Here is a 17,555-nt window from a genome sequence, read left to right as displayed (position 1 = left end):
TGAAACGCAACATTTATTACTACTTTTCAAGGCAGTGCTAGAAGAAAATCACTCTATCTTCCTCAATAGCTTTTATATTAGCAAATCATCATATATTCAAGTGCAAAATTACTGTGATAGCAAAAGAGAAGGGGTTCTTTTAATTTGCTTTGGTGTTTTGAACGTCCGGTGACTTGCAAAACCTGAATGAAAGCCATTGGTTTATTCCTTCACTAAAAGGCTTTAGAAATATCTCTGCTTCTACAGGAATAACTGCCCAGAGTTGCAAAAATTGGCGATTACATCAGATTTTAAGAATAAACAGTGGCACCTCTGACGTGCCTTGTATATGTTAACAAAAGATACAAAGGTTATTGGATTGCAAAACATTCATGACTAAACCTGGAGCAGACTTAGACTTCTATTCCATGGGAATAACAGAATGAATGGAAAGCAGTTAAGAGGATTAAACCCACTGCAGAGAGATGTGAAGCATAAAGCCATACTTAATGACTCATGATCTCTCTCTCCCTGTCCCCATTAATACAGCTTCTTTATTCCTCTTTGCTCTATGCAATTCATGTGTATTCTTCTCATTCACCAGTACGTGACCTTATTTAAGTCTCTTCCTCAAAAACTCAGATGATGATAACATTACTTTTTAAAAATAGCAATGAAATGTATTATACATGTGTGAATCAAATGAAAAATATTATTCTGAAAAGTTACCTCTGTCCACTAAAAATGCATATGTAAATCCAATTTAATTTCCACATCTTTGTTTCAAGAACCTCAGAAGAAGATGATCCTGAAACCAGGGTATTCTTTTAGCATGTTTACTCTTTCATCTGATATTCCCTTCTCTCTAGTGTGGTCCAACATCACAAAGCAAAAAATGGACTGTTCTTTCCTCAGCTAAGACACTTGCAGGATATTGCAGGGTGTCTAATAGATTGAGACATCATTTTGTTAGACAAATATGAATCTCTGGGACTTACCTCCTATTTCAACTGACAACAGAAACTGTTTAAATGTTTCTTATACTAGAAAGATCTCAAATCCAATATTTTGATTAGGACAAGACTGATACCAAGCTCTTATGGAATAAGTAATGTATCCACTGTTACTGAATAAAAAGTGTTGCATATCTAAAGAGAAGGAAAAGAACTTAGTATTTATATTGATGAGTATTGTTTTTAAAAACAGTACCACTTTATTAAATCATATTATAGCTTATTAAAAATATTGCAATATATTACAGAAACCTAAGATTAGCTTTCCTTTAGTTGATGAAACTCCAGAAAATACACTCATAGATATTTTGAAGTTCAATTTTTCTGTTTCCCAGATCCTGAGATTTATAAAATAAACTGTAAGTGGAAGAAAGCAAAACACAGAAGTCAGTTCAACCTGTGCAACTTGAAACTAGTGACTGAAGTCTGCACAGACAGTGAGTAGAGCTGACAACTATCTGGAGTTATTCTAGTAACAGTGTGCTAAATTTGCTACTTTTCCTCTAAATGGGACAAATTCTTACATTATTAAAATTGCTATCACTCTCTTGGCACTACTGCAATAAAGTGCTGATTTTAAGCCCATGAGAAATTACCCCAGTGTATTGCTGTCTATGAGATGTCACACTGTTTTGTCAATGTCTTCCAAGCATAATATTACTTGGTGTGAGGAGCAATCATAATTTAAGTATAAGGTAATTGCATCATTGCCTTGGTGGCATAGTGGCTCTTTAAAAAGAGCAGGTTTTTTTTTTTCTGGCAATCCTCTTGCTACTGTCCAAAAGACACATCCTTCCTTGCTTTCCCAAACCTGAGAATCTGGAATGCATGTGGTTCAAAGGACATCGACTTTGCTTACAGGGGTGGAAATGAAGATGGCAGCTCAGCATCTTAATGCTTTTCTGAGAGAAGCTACATTTTGTACTTCAGGAAAATGTTTCATTTCTATAGGAGCTCCAGGTGTAGAGGTCTATGGCAAGAGTCTTGCATACAGTGAAGGTCTTTCAGTCACTCAACTCATCATCTGGAGGCAAATTCAGACAGATTGTGTTGAATTTGGTTGTAATTTGAGAACAGTCACAGAGAAAGGAGGGATGAGCAAGACCACACGCTGTCCAGAGTAATGGTTAGCAGTATGCTTGTGGACATGCCAAATACACCTTCAAAGTCTTCTAAAAGACTTTGATACCAAAGGCTGCATACAGGCAGCGGCTCTTAACTTGGGCCTTATGTATATGCATATATGTATATATACACATATGACAGAAGCCTCTAGTTAAAATCAGCCAGTCACCAACTCTCCTGCTGAACTATGGTGTGTCTCCAGAGATCCTTATTCAATTATTAATGCATCTGCTGCTAATTTCATCGTGCAGAGTGTGAATTTGTCTTTCCACATTGAGCTCTGAGGGAAGTTTGTAAGAAATATAGAACTTGTCAGCACATGAGAGTCAACACTTTACTGCTGTGCTGCGGCCATTTATAATGAAACTAAAATGAACACTCACTTGTTTGGCATTAATTTAATGTCCCACTTAACTCCTATCAGACGTAAATAGCTGCTTCATCCATTTAAGCATTTCTGTTTGTGCACATAATGAAGTACTCTGTACCTGTCAGGTAAGCAGAACTCATAAATGAAATAAGAAATGGATGAGGAAATTCAGTGTTCTTAATGGTAAGGCTCTACAGCGGCAGCATCAGGGTTTTTTTTCTGGCCACAGGTATACCACTGTGAGATTCACCTTTTATCCCATTTTGCAGAGACCATACAAAGACATGACACGTATACACGTTAGCATGCCAAAACCATTCCTAAAATGAATATATGTTCAACTCATGGCACAATTAAGAACAGCTGTAGTTGTCAAACACACTCAAAACAAAATAAATTAGCTAGGCAACGTCTTGGTACTGAAATGTTGGGTTTTTTAATGTTCTCTATCTCAGAAAAATAGAGTTTAATTTTTAACAGCATACTAGTTATGATCATCCTCTCTTGAGGAATTTTTTTATGAGAATGAATGGAGGTAATGACTACCATTAGTCACTGTCATTAGCATAAAACATTAGAAATGACAATATTTATAACAAGCTATGACATGACAATTAAAATATGACTTTCTATCACTTGCGTATGCTTTGGCTACAGCTGGTTGCTATTTTCTAAAGTTAAACTGATAGAAGTCTGGTAATGCTATATTTAATAGCATGTTCATCATCAGATCTAATTGTTTTCCACCACAGGGTATGAAGCTTTATATCCCCTATCAACCCAAAACAAACACCCATGCTGCTTAATGGCTGTTCAATTAATGTTTATAGTGCTACTTTTATAACCCAAGTTACAAGACCAAAAAAACCCTCCAAGAAGCAATTTAAGGACCTCAGAAGCTTAACAGGAGTTCAACCAATACCAAAATTCACTAAAACACATATAAGGTCCCACACTTGAGGATGTGAAATTGAAGAAATTAGTCAACATCAGAGAACTGTTACAGGACAATGGTGCAATTGCCAAAGGAGGGGAACACAGCCCTTCACACAGGGATAGTTGAGTGACTTCAGGCTGGCTGCCCCGCAACTGCTGCTCATGCTGGGCTAAAACAGAGAAGACCTGTTCATCCCAGGTCACATAAAGGTCAGACTCCGTTGCTCAAATTGCAGTTATTCCCCTAGGAGTGATTTGCCCTTGGCAACCTAGATGCTGTCCACCTACTCATAATTCTTTCCCCTATTTTGCAGAGCTCATGCTGATTAAAAGAAAGAATGGCTCAAAGATGGGTTTCTCTGCTACCACCTTGGTGCATACTAATTTTTGTCCCTACCTTTTGTACTAAGCCTGTAGAGAGCTATGTAAAACTACTGTAAATATGTTTTCACTGGAGAGCTGCCATTGTTCTAAATTATGAAAGTAAATGATTTCTGGTTTGAGCTTTTAATTGTATATAGTAGTAATATATTCACTCGGAGATTCCCATTTGAATTCAGACACCCTGATCTCTGGCTTTTAATGATGCATTACCAACCTGTACTTCTCTGACACCTAGGCAATTAATCATTGGCACTCCTCAGTCCCCCAGAGTAGCTGGACACAATTAGACAAGAAAGAACCAGACTTGAGGGGTGGTGAAAATTTCTTTTCAGAAACTACACGTTTTTTTCACACCATAAACTCTGCTTGACATTCATTGCTGCAAATATATTTTAATAGAACTGCTGTTATTCTGCCTCTCCTTCCAGCCTCCCAGGAGTTTTTGTAGATCAACATGACATTCAGAAATAGGCGAAAAATGCTCTGTGAAGTTTAAAGGCTGTCAAGCCTTCTTGGTAACTTCCCTCCAAGAGTACAGCTGAGAAATGACAAACTTGTCACCTGACTGGCTGGTGTTTAGAGCTGACTGCTTTTGATTAGGAAGCAATGAACCTTCCATTCTGGAGTTCATTTTGTGTTTCATAAGCACCTCTTCACTGCAAATTATGCAGTTGAACTGATTTGAATTTGATTAGCATGATGCTACGGTTTTATTATTTGTAGTAAATACAGGCATCTTTTATGGTGTTACTGCACATTTAGGAGAATTTCAGGATGGTTACAGACTTACTTTTATTTTTCATGCATTATTGCTTGACATTTTAAAAAAATCCAATAATAATATATGCCTGTGTTGCAATTACTCACGTGTGCATTGCTCCATATGTACTTACACTTTACATCCTCTCTGCTCCAGTGGGAAGAGTAAGATGAAAGCAATCCTGCCTACTCAAGGACAAAGTACTGTGTCCTCAGCAGGTAAGTTGAGCTAGAAAGAAAGTTATTCTGAAATGCAACAGCTAACTTCTTTAATGGAAAACTTGGGTATGAAATTTTATGCTACAGACTTTGTGATGCACAGCCACCAGAGGTGCATGCATTAAACACTGAGTTGCTATTTCAATGTCATCTGACTTTGTGAGTTGCGATGTGAACGCTCTGGGAAGCTTGATACACTTTTATCTTCTGACAGCCTTTCAATTACATGTCCTTCCACATTATTACATAACTTCCAGTGATCTGCACTGTGGACCTCAGTAATAAAAATCCATTTCATGTCTGAAGAACACAACTTCTTTGGTCAGTCAGTATAGACATAGAGGGTGAGAAGTGCGTTTGACCAGAAACTAATGCTGAGTGGTCAGATGGTTGGGTCAATAAAAGCTAAAAATAACATTTGATTTTCAGAGAAAAGAGAGTTCAGGACACAGCCTAAAGGCTAGATTTGACCCTAACTAACCATTTGTCTCTGTATCAGTGTTATAAGGAGTGTGTAGTCACCCGAATCTACATGCTGCAGAGCAGTTAGAGATGTAGCTACAGAACTCACCAGCAAGATCTATGATTAACTAACAGCTTAATGTATTTATTACCAGTATGGTCCACAGTGCCTTTTATCTATTAGCTTCAGGCTGAATATTCTCCAACACTTAATTATATACTCAATTCAAAGGGACTTAATTTCTACCTTTAGAAAAATCCATATATATCTACAATTTATCTTCTTATTTGCTTACCTGTTTTCACAGACCACCACTACAGTGCATGAGTACAGCAACATATCCCAGTCATCAGGGATGCTTTTAGAAAAATAAAGTAGGCTCACTTCAGCTGCAATTCAAGCTATTAGTGAGATATTAGCGTAATCTATGCATCTTCAGTACTTCTTTGCTTTTCAATAATACCAGCTGTCTGTCTCAAAATCTGTAATATATTAATTTCCACAGTATCTGTATAAAGATGCAAGACAAGAGGTTCAAAAAAAGGTGTTTTGGGTGAGAATATGTAGATCTTGTGTACCAATGATGACTCCTGATCTTCGAGAACCTGAAGCTGAGGCTTGTGAAAGCTGCAGGTTTTCAGCACTTCTGAAGACAAAAGTATGTCTCCAGTGCTCAAATACTAATGGAAGTTTCTATCTTTTGAAAATATTGAGGGTTATTAACACAAGTACCTGCTAAGCAAATCACATTCCTTTAATAAACATGCAGTCCAACAACAAAGCCATGAGAGGAAAGAATTAGCAAAGGTTATAGAAGTACAGAAAATCGACTTCTGGGAAACTCCACAGGCCAGTTTCCATGCGGTGAATGCTGCACGTGGGGAGCTCAAAGAGAAGGCCTGAACAGCTTGTTCTATGACAGCAAAAGCTCTTCTGCATCAGGCCGTGCTTCTCCACGCCCACTTCTCAACCTCTTGCTCCGTTGAAGAGCATCAGGCACAGACCAGGCTTACCTCAAACTCCAAAGACAAGCATGTGTCAAGCCTTGCGTTCCCCCAGCTCCACACAACTTAATATTACGATATGATAAACATAACCTGTAGCTTTTAATGTATCTCCCATAACTGAAATTTAAAATTCTTTTCCTTAAAAGTCTAATTATTAAGGTTGGGATTAATTTCACCCAACCTCAATTATCTAAAAGACAGCTACATGGTCTACACTAGGCATCTAGTCTCATTTTCTAAACAGCAGAGGCCATTTCATCCCGCTTGTTTTTGACACGTACCTGAAAGGGGCTAAATTGCCCTTTGGACCTGAATTGAGTATATATGCACATACATATATATATAACTGAAAAACAGGAAAGTCAGAAACAGTAAAGGAAGTCATGAAAGCAGGTGAAACTTGGTATTTTACTATGAAGTACTGGCTTTCTTAGACAGGGAAAAAACGGAATTCCCTTTCTTCCTCCGCAGATTTCTGTTCACTTTCTAAAAATATGAGTCCTCCACACTCCTGAATCACTTTTTTCACTTATTAAACTCTGAAGTTATCAAGCCAAAAGGAATCGCTACGCTGAGTTTCCAAGAACACTACAACATTTTCTTTAGGCAAAGAATGAAAATGATCACCTACTTCCATGCCTCACTTTTAAGCCACTTTAGGAAATGTAGTCCAGTGGTTGAGACTGGGGTATAAGTACAGGTATTTTGGTTTTGATGAATAGCATTCTTTGTGAAGCAGAGCAAACAGCTTCCCCCTTCTCCTTCCATCTGCTATGTGCAAAGCACAAATGCCAATAGAGGCATCAATCTTATTCCACATTGATATAATGTGAAAAACACTTCTAAGAGCCTTAGATTATTATCTACAATGTTAACACACTTAGCTGTAATCTAAGTAAACCCTTAAGAAACCTGCAAATTTTCACTCATTTATCTCGCATCCCAGTTCAAACTGGAGTGTGAGTACTGTGACCTAGGGTTTATTTCCAGCTCTAGCTAGTGGGAGGAATGTTGAAAAATACATATTTTTTTTCTTCTCTAGTCTAGAAACATGTTAGGTTTGAATAGCTTTTGGCCACATCCTCTTAGCTCTTTCTCTGTAGAGAAAAATCTACATCTAAAGCAAGACATAGTTCAAAGTTTTATCACCATTTGCAGAGAACAAATCCAAAAATAGCACAGGCAGAAAAGTGTCATCACATTCAGAACACATGATGACAAGGAATGGAGTCCTGTAAGAGGACCATGCTGTTCTGCAGTGCAGGAGACTAAGGTTCCAGTGTGTTTTCTGGTGTACGGTCAGAAGAATCAAGGGAAGGACTGTGGTTGCACCAGAAGTGTGGGAAGTGATGGTGTGTACAGGATTGAGGTGGGTATTTCTGCTGCCACTGTATGGAATCTGCCCGGAGAGTATCTCCGCATTAGCTATTGGTACTGCTTTTGCTAGCTACCATCAACAAAGACTTAAAATGGCCTTTTGTTTCACATGCTGTTTGCTGAAGGAACAAACCCTAATAACTAAATGCAGTAACTGTATTTTTATGTGACATATGGCTATAAATAAGCTTATTACAGAAAAATACAACTTCCATATAAGTATTTAGTTTGGAAGATTCAGGAAATGTTAGATTTCTACTTTCCAATATAATTAGATGATGTTCTTCAGTATATACAAGAGGACATAGCCTTTAATCACAGGACCTCTTGCTACCCTTCTCTCTGCAAGACCTAATTTATTCTGGATATGAGATTGAATTAAGTATTTGTATCTGTCTTAAACCTTAGTGGTATGACTGGTTTTTGTTTACTGTTTTCCACCCAGATGTCCTCTGGTATACTTTTATTTACTTTCTTACAGGTTTTCATAGTTTGTAGTGACAATGCTACAGTAACTGAGCCTTAGAAATTTTAATAAGTGTATGTTCACAACAGCTCATGAAGATACCAAAGTTCTTCTAGATGAACAAGCAAAGAAAGAGCAAAAAAACCCCCAGAATCTGCAAAATTTGGTTTTACCAGGACCACCTCAATGAGTTAACTAATCCGAAGGAGATGATTTCTCCAAATATTTGGCATTTTTAAAACCTATTTCTATGTTCAACACACTGCACAAATATAGTTTGATTATTTTTATGTTACTTCTGTGAGAAAGATGATTAAATATTATTTACCACAGAAAGAGAACATAAGAATTTACATATATTTTCAGACTATCCTGTCTCAAACTAACATGCATCATAGGTAACTGTGTATGAGCTCTCTTCCAATGGCAAACATAAGGTGAACTGGTTTAAAATAATCCTGGTTTTTTCAGACTGAGGTAAGCTGAATTATCTCACATTTGACATAAACTAAACCCTATGGGTTTAGACAAATACCACAGCTCACCTGATAGACTGGAAGATCACTGTAAGTCTGAGTGCCACCATATCCTGTTGAGGTTTGTAATGGCAGGTCCAGAACTCAGGGCTGCGAAGAGTCCCAACCTGAGGCTCAGTTCTTCAGATCCCACTGATGTATTGCAAATGATGCTGAACACGCTCATTTCTCTGAACACCGTTCAAAAGGTACAGTACTTCCCCCTAAGTCTCCAAAAATCTGAAAATCAAGAAAAAGTTGGGCAGACACATTCAATGAAGAACGCAAAATAAGTTGTGACATTAATATTTTAGATTAAATGACTTATGTAGATCCACACAGCATCTCTGTGACACAGTGTTAGTCTGGATGACAGAAAACGCTTGGGAGACAACTACCTTCCAAATTCTGCAAGTTACGAGATAAAGCAGTTACATAAAATAACAATTTGCTGCCCACTTCTGACATACCCCTATGCCCTGCAATAAACACAAGTAGAATAGAAGAGTAAATGATCATCTGCTTACAATCTCTAAAATAACGGATGTGCAAAAATGAGGAAATGGAACAAACTAAATACTGGCATGTCTGGTTTTGATTTCTTTTAAAACTTTTTGAACATTATTTGTAAAGTTACTGTATGGAACGTCAGTAATATCATTTTAGCTCAGCTTTCTCATTAACTTCTTTCTTTTTATAATGCTACAAATTTATGAAGTGTTGCCTTCAATACCTTTTCTCCACCTGCAATCATCTACTTGAGATGAAGGCTTATGGTTCATGCACAGTAGTATGACATGCTTTTATCAATGTAATAAAAAAGGAGGTTTGTGGCAGTGAATTTTTTGAACACCAACACTCTTTATGCAGATAATACAGCAAAGTAATTATATTTATCCTAGCAAATTACTTCTGAATGCTAGTATGGATGAGAATGGGAACCTGTGAGAACAGGTTGGTTGGAGTTGTGTTGCATTTATTGATAATATTAACATAATCAGGTCTTGAGAGACTAATTAAAATCAGTTCTTATTAAAATCAATGGATTGAGAGACAATTTGAAGATTTAGGCTAAAGAGGGAGGGTTGTTTTTAAGGCATTAGTTAGCTAGTCTCTTCAACCATCTAAAGGGGAGAAGGCACATCCAGAGTGTTCTAGCATGCCTGGCTCAGGCGCTTTGAATTACTATCTTAAGCAAAGACTGCTCCGCTGGATGTATAGGTACCCTAGGTACATGTAAGTGGCCAAAAACTAGATATTTGTGGCTATGTGACAAATATGCTCAATATTTACCCAAATGCCACACTAAGGTAACTTCACATAAAAGAAAAGAATTTTGATCAGTGGGGCAGGGGAGTATAGACATTTTTTTATAGCTTTTAGCAAGTTTACTGAAATGGCAAAAGGTAATTTTTTGGATGCCTTATGATAGTCTCCAAATCAAACAGATTTTCATGAAAGCATCAAAGAAATAATTTCTGGGACCCTCAGGAGAATTCTCCCTACCAAAAGCAAGTTCCTGTTACAAATTACAAGAACATTCAATTTGTAAACTTTAAACCCTTCCACAAACTCAGAAACATTTTTCTATGATGGAAAGTATTAGGTAGGTAGGTCAGGCTTGCAAAAGAAACAGTTAAGGTAAACCAAGAGCTCTGAAGTTAGATAAATCTGAATTATGGGTCAGTGAAACCCTAGTTCAGCTCCCTTCGTGTATACATCTGATACAGACTTTAAAATGGTTGAGGGTTTTTCCCCCCTCTTGATTTCATGAATAAGAAAAGGCACTGAAAGAACAGCTGTTCGATATTTCTTTTATCCTTGTTCAATTTGCTTAACTCTATTAAAATTCTTAATTTTTCTTGACAAAATTACAAATTTTGCAGTTGGCTTTCTGTGCCACTTGTGGCTATAATATGTGAATACCTCTTGAGTTTGACTAATTTTTATTAATGTATTTCTGAATTAAAATAAACCATTTATCACTGTTACATAACCTGGGAAACCCAAGCCTAGTTTTTTAAAATCCCTAACCTTAAACAACACCTTGTATAGTCAGGCACAACTCCTGATGATGCCACTTGCAATTCTGATGAAAATCGGACCTCAGGATTTTCTGTAAGGCCTCAAGGCAACAAGAAATACAGCATTAGTGGACTTTGAGCAATTTGCCTACCCTCACACAAAACTCTGCTGGAGAGAATATATTCCATTCCTCTTTTTTCAGTCAAACTCAGCTCTTCAGTCATGAAACTCCCTCCTCTTTCCTGATAACCCAAACCACTGCACAGACCCCAGCATCTGGGAGTGTCAGCCACTGGTTCTATGGATAAGAGCTATTTGGGCACACAACCCTTACACATTACCACAGCTGCGTACTTGTACATTAGGCAAGACAGTGGAGTTAAAAAATATGGGCACTGGGAAGGCAACATAGGATCATTCTAGTGGTGTTTAATTTGCTAATGCCAACAGAGCTTCTACTTGTTCTATATATTTGTCCTGACCTCTCCACCATGCACCCCAAGCATCCATTCTGGATCTGATAGAAGAAAAGACACTGGACAGGGTAGATGCATGGTCTGACAAAGGAAGGCAGTTCTTAACACTCTCATGTATAAGAAACCAGCACTAGAGCGTACTGTGACACACAGTCTGCAATATATTTTCATAGACATTTGCTGTGAAAGAAAACTTTTGTTATTTTGTAAATGACCAAAACCTTGTATTTTTCTGAACTGTCTGGCATTTTGGCCAAAATCCTTGGATTGAGCAGATACCATCATGGACAATTTAATTTAAAGTGGGTGCAGCTGATTTATAGAAAGTACTGGTGATCTTAATGGTCGATAGTATTATGAGCCCTGCCAACAGTACATTTACAAAACAAATGAGACAATTGGAGGCATGACAGATTAAAGTTGTACAGCTTATTTTGGAGTTCTGTATCTTATCTATGAGAGCTGTGGATGAGAACAAGTCATCCAAATAAGTCTGGATGAAGAACCTGGCATAAAAATGATTTTATATTAAAAAACTAAACCTACTTTGTAGATCCTTAAACATATTCTTAGGGTTACTTTTGGTTGACTATGCATTACAAAGCCAGGTATCTTATTGCCATTAGTCTATACAGACTCCAAAGCAGAAAAAACCACACCTAATCCAGAGTCTAAATTTATTCCTAACATGGTCTAAAATAAAACTTCTGTTATTTCTAGAATTGTCAGCACTGTAAAGTTTAACAATATGTAGGCTTTTAGGGTCCAGTCCTATTGTACTCAGTGCTACAGGGAAAGCATCAGGTATTAAGTCTCAAGCCCTTATCAGTATTTAGAGACAAAGTTATTGTTCATCAGACATACAGCATGAGAAACTTACCATAGCAATAGGTGATGCATATATAGAAAAATACAGCTATAATGCAAATGGAAAAAGATAATAACAGGCTTCTTCAATGTAAATTTATCATATGTACATATACTCGCTACATGCACACATTCTGCTAGCTGCTCCATCCAGTTGCCTAGTACAGCCCAGCAGGCTTCAAGGGATTCTAGTATATCTGCACCATGGATGAGAGTTCAGTTCTCCAAACAAATCACAGCACCAAATACATCCTGTATTTCATTTCCTGATGCAAATTCTTACCCCTGCCTGCTGCTTTGCCAATTGCACTTTATTACATCTCTTTGACCTGCTGAGTGACCTGAGCCAAATCATCCAGCTTCAATGTTTTTCTAATTCTCCATTACAAGGCAGAGATTAAAATGCCTGCTTCCTTCAGTAAGCATTTTGAATTCTATGCAGCAATTTTTTTAAAGTTCTGTAGGTGCTAGTCAAGCTTTATAAGAGCTATGCAGTATGTTACACAGTTGGTGTTACAAAAACAGATAGCTGTCTTCCTTTCTTGTGAATGAGCGCTAGATTCCCTGAGGCACATATCCCACAGGCCTTCACAGTCTAGTGGGCAACCCATTTTTGCTTTAGATCTGCAACCAAGTTCAGTAATACTGTCATTAAAAACTATGTAAAGAATTGTGCCTCCTTCAGAAAGCTGTTAGTTCTCACTCTATGAAAACAAAGGGGTGACTACCATGAATGGATGAACTTGGTTGCCAAGTTGAGATTTGGGGTGACTTACAGTTCCAAGCAAGTACCTTCAACTAAGGGTTTTTCTTGCACATGGGAAAATTAGTTTTGATGATATAAAATGTAGAATTGTGATGTTGGTATTGTAACTGAAGTACTCTTTCTGGGTCAAGGTTATTTCATCCTGCCCGCTAAGCAGGACATCAGCTGGAATGACACATTCTAGTCCTTAACAGATATGTGTTCTGTTTGAACTTAATTAAATTATAGAAATGACTGCAAATCAAATTCTGAATTTCATATTCCCTTTTCATTCCTTGATGTCAGCATGGATTTTTAGTGAATGAAACCCGACTAAGATCTGCAGGATTCAATTCTCCATCAAACACCTATTTTGCTTAACTGGAATCCAACATAATAGAGCACTCCTGCCAGCTGTTTGTATCTTTACATCATGGATACTAATAGAGATATTAAAAAGGTATATAATGCTCAAATACCATGCAGAATAAGAAAAAGAACCCTACTAATTGTAAATACTCTAAGGATACAAAGCTGAAGTCCTATATTATCAGAGAATAGCAACATTTCATTTGAATGAGAGTGCCCTTGACTTTCAGTCAGAGTAGGTATATGAACAATTATATTCTTCTGGGAAGAAGAGGAAAAAAATGGAAAAATAAAAATAAAGATTCTGCATGCATAAGACCTTTCCACTGAATTTTGCCAGTAGTTGTACAGGATTGTTCAAGAAGAAATATAATGAGTTGTTAGCTGAACAATGACTATGGAGTCATAAGTGACTGTAGTAAATCATGATACAAAATATCCTCATATTTTTTTCTGTTTACTGTGCAGAAGTAAAGAAAAAACCAAAGCACCCAGAATGCTCAGAAGCCATAAATGAGCAGCTCAGCAGTTTGCACCTCTGACTCGTTAGTGGTCACAGCGTGAAGGTCCTGTAATGCAAAGGCATATAACAAAGGTATTCACTGTTTTCCTGTAAGCAAGCCATCCATCATCAGCTAATGCATCCAGCATGGCAAGAACGGCGCTAGACATGGTATAAGCAGGTGCTCTCACACTTTATAATAACATTGTACAAGAAACTATACCTCAATTAAATCAATAGGATACAGCAGTAACCTGAAGAAAAAAGAAACATTATTTTTAGAATTGATTCGACTCTTACCAGGGCAGTCAAGCATTTACACTATCCTACTTGTACACACAAATGCTGCTAAAAGATATCAGAAAGTTCTGGTAAGTTCTGATCATTTCTATACAGCACTCTGAAAAATTCTTTGGGCATACACTGGATTTAAAGAAGCAACTACACAGCATTTTCTTTCATTTTTTCCTTTCAATATGTGAATGATGACCTATACCATTACAGCATAGGTCTGATATTCCTCCAGTAAACCTTCCTTCTAATTTACGGGTTTGAAATATGAAAGCCTGAAATTGCTTTCTCAATAAATTTTGTTATTCTCTGGTAAATCATCCTAGATTTCAAAGTTAATTCAATTATTTCAGGACAGGATGCATTTATGTCTTTCAATAAGTACTAAACACAGCCCTTTAATAGGATTTATATAAGGAAAACAAACCTTTAAAACAGTGACATGTTTTTAGTAGAAATTTAGAAATCTGCATTTCTCATGCTTGACAGAGATTGCTTCTGTTTGTGAATAAAAATTTTGTCCCAGATATGCACTATTATAGTGATGCATTTCAACAATTTTGAAATGTTCTGCTGAGTCATAATATAAATTTCTTAGTCAACCAGAGATCATGAAAAGACAGAAAATCTTTCCTACACTCATACTGGGAGCCACAGTTCACTTTAGATGCCACTGTTTCAGAACATAAATACTGTACACCAGCATGTCCTCACTAAAAGATATCAGCATATTCATGAACAAAGCACATAATTTACCTAATTACTACATATACCAGCAAATCTTTCAGTGGGAATAGCTTTCCTTAATGTTTCCAATGAATGTTGGCATTTAACCTGCAGGATCAGAAGCAAAACCACCTGAAGAAAAAGGAAAGGCTTAATGATTTCAAAGGTTTCAGCCAGGTCCCAATAAGCAATAATAACGACTAGAAAAATGGCATTAGCTAACAACAAAGTGGAAGATGGTGATCATCTCTGAAGCTGTAACTGGTCTGAGAAAGTTACCTGTACGCCTTTCCTGTCTGCATAGACCAACACAGTAAAATGGAGAACATGTAATACTGGTTTTGATAACTCTTGGGTTCTAATAATGGATGGAGGTCACAGAGCACATCTAAGTTTTTAATGGAGGACAAAAAACTTCAGAAGACATTAGACTTATTTTTCTGTTTAGCATTCAAATATTTTTCAGTTTTTCCTGTGATTTTACTCTATTAATTAGGGTTCTTTTTGTACTTTGGTTGATCTGTTGACAACAGAGGATGACTTGAAATAGTAACAAATATGATCTTCATTCTTCCAAACAGGTCTTTAATTACAGCCAGCCTTTTCAATTTTTGTAAACCAAAATTATTGCTTTTTTAAAAAAACCCTTTGTAATGTCTTAGTCAGATTCTTTCTTTTTTTATTCCTAATTTGATAAAATGTATCTACAAATGAACTCTGCCTTCCTGAACCCTAAAAATACATATGTTCTGACATAGGGAGAAGTGATTATGACTATATGAAATTTTTTCCCAAACTACTTCACCTTCTTGAGCCATTCACCAATGAAGTTCTACAGCATTATAAGAGTTCAGGTAATACTTATGGAAAAAAAATCACCTATTTTCCTTAATATCTTTGCTAGAAAGTTGTTAGTAAATAAATTCTGTAGGGAGATTGTAACTTTGTTTAGATTTGGTATTTGTTTCACAATATTCCAGGAAAACATTTTTTCTGTCAAAACATGCAGCTGCTTAGGAAATTCAGGTAGAGTTTCTCAGTTATCTTTTCATTTTTGATAGTGTTTTTCCACAAAAGAAAGGAAATATACCCACAAACTTTACAGAGGATGAGGTATCTCTAAGGCACTTGTATGGACAACACTGATATCCAGTGATGTCCTTATTTAACCTTTATGCAATCTTGACTTGCTTCTTCAAGTTAATACAATGCAAAAGGGAAAACTTTCTAGGACTTCCATTCAATGGATCGTATTCTTTCAGATGTTAAGGAAGACTTTTTGTTTCTTATGTTTAGCTTATTCTATGACTCTCCTTTGCCATCGTTTATAATTTTGTACCTGTATTATTTGACTACTGCAAAATTTTGGACTTCTTAGAAAAACAGTACGTAAAACAACACTCCTAGTGTTAAACATGAGGGAAATATATCACTACTGTAGACCGAATTGGTGTTTATTTGCAACAATACATTGCTTCCTTGTTCTTGATTTTAACCTTCAGATAATACTCCTGGATGATATTTCACAAGGAATGCCATAAATCCATATTATCACAATAACACGTTAAGCCTTCTAACTGATGCACTGATACATGTTCATTATCCCGATTCTAATGGTTATAGATTCTGGGTTATAGACTGAATGGGGCATGTGCAATAAGAGCATCCCCTAGCTTTATGGCTATAGCTCCGTTACTCTGAAAGGAGGTTGAGGACCTCATTGAGCTAGAAAAATATTGTCAATATCCTTTGAGGTGAGGTCAGGTATACTGTTCTTCCTAAGGTTCTTCATTTATTCATATGAATATTTAAGATGTTGTTTAAACACTGTAACATAAGCTGTACAGTAAAGAAATAGTTACATGGTGCCACTTCATTTTCTGATAAAGGTCGCTACTCTAGGGATGTCTGATTTTTTCAGTTAGAATGGCTTTTGAATACATGCAACAAGTCTGCTAGACAAAATAGTCCAGTAGTGCAATTTTTCCTCACCTGTTACTTTTCCAGGAGCTTGTCCCTGATGGTGCAGCTTGGTGGGTTCTGCTCGAGCAGGTGACAATGCTCTCAGCCCCTTGACGCTTTCTTCCTACTCTGTTTCTATCTGGACTTGAAAATTGCTCCCTCCTCTCTGACTAAACTTCCATCAAGGGAAGCTGTGACTGCATGAGATATGAAGCTGCAGATTCTGTCACTGTGCCATCCACTACGCTATCCAGCCACCATTCCAACAACACGGACTGTCAAATGTTGCACAACCCACCTCCAGAAATTCATTTCCAAACTGGCTCGTTGGTTCTATTAATAACAAATACTTTTTGGAATGTGCATTGTTTGCATTTGTAATGCAATAGCCTACCTATTTAGGGTAACAGGGGTTTTCATCCAGGAGTGCATATATTATGTACTATCTCTTGAAAGCACAGAATTTTTTAAAAGTAGATAGTTCCATTTTAAAAAGAATCCCATGAAAAGAATATTTTGCTTGATGTTGCAGAGGTACCATTAAGAATATTTTAGCACAATTCTGTAAAATAATATATTCTGCTGGTTTAAGTGCTGAAAATTGTAATGCACTACTTTTTTTTACAGATCAAACTGTTCTATAGACAAGGTCAAGCTGGAAAAAAAAATCTTAGTAATCTTTTAACAGACATTTTGCTATTTCAGCTCTGGTTCTCTCTTCCATGTTTCTTACTCGTTGTTTTGATATTTTATACTAGTTTTTCTTTCTATTACAAACAAAACTACTTGGTATGTGAATTCATCCAAAGAAAATGTTTGGTTGGTGACTAGTGTCTTGAAATTATCTGTAGCACAAGTGAAGTCCTGTGTTTTCTGAAGATGCATGTAAGTTTTCAGGACCTCAGAATTATGGCTGACCTGACTGGTAGATGTGTGGAATACATCACAGCATTTCATGGAAGAGCTAAAGATGACTGTT

At 36.8% G+C, this 17,555-nt stretch overlaps 1 protein-coding gene across 6 annotated transcripts in view; it reads right to left on the bottom strand.

The window, feature by feature from the left end:
- Positions 1 to 17,555, bottom strand: part of KHDRBS2 (KH RNA binding domain containing, signal transduction associated 2) — a 393,362-nt gene that overhangs the window by 13,267 nt on the left and 362,540 nt on the right. For 2 of the 6 annotated variants that reach the window (XR_005828603.1, XR_005828602.1), the window contains exon 11: positions 2,501 to 8,853. Coding sequence is in view for 1 of the 6 variants with exons in the window: in XM_040599141.1 (XP_040455075.1) it covers positions 8,797 to 8,853 (57 nt within the window). In the remaining 5 variants the exon portion in view is untranslated. Of the gene's footprint in view, positions 1 to 1,126; positions 8,854 to 17,555 lie in introns of those variants that run through there. The other 4 variants (XR_005828604.1, XR_005828605.1, XM_040599141.1 and 1 more) reach the window with 4 other exon arrangements.

This window comes from Falco naumanni, chromosome 6 (assembly GCF_017639655.2).
Source record: "Falco naumanni isolate bFalNau1 chromosome 6, bFalNau1.pat, whole genome shotgun sequence".
Classification (NCBI taxonomy): domain Eukaryota; kingdom Metazoa; phylum Chordata; class Aves; order Falconiformes; family Falconidae; genus Falco; species Falco naumanni.
The sequence above is the reverse complement of the archived record's forward strand: the minus strand, read 5'-3'. Positions and strand labels throughout refer to the sequence as shown.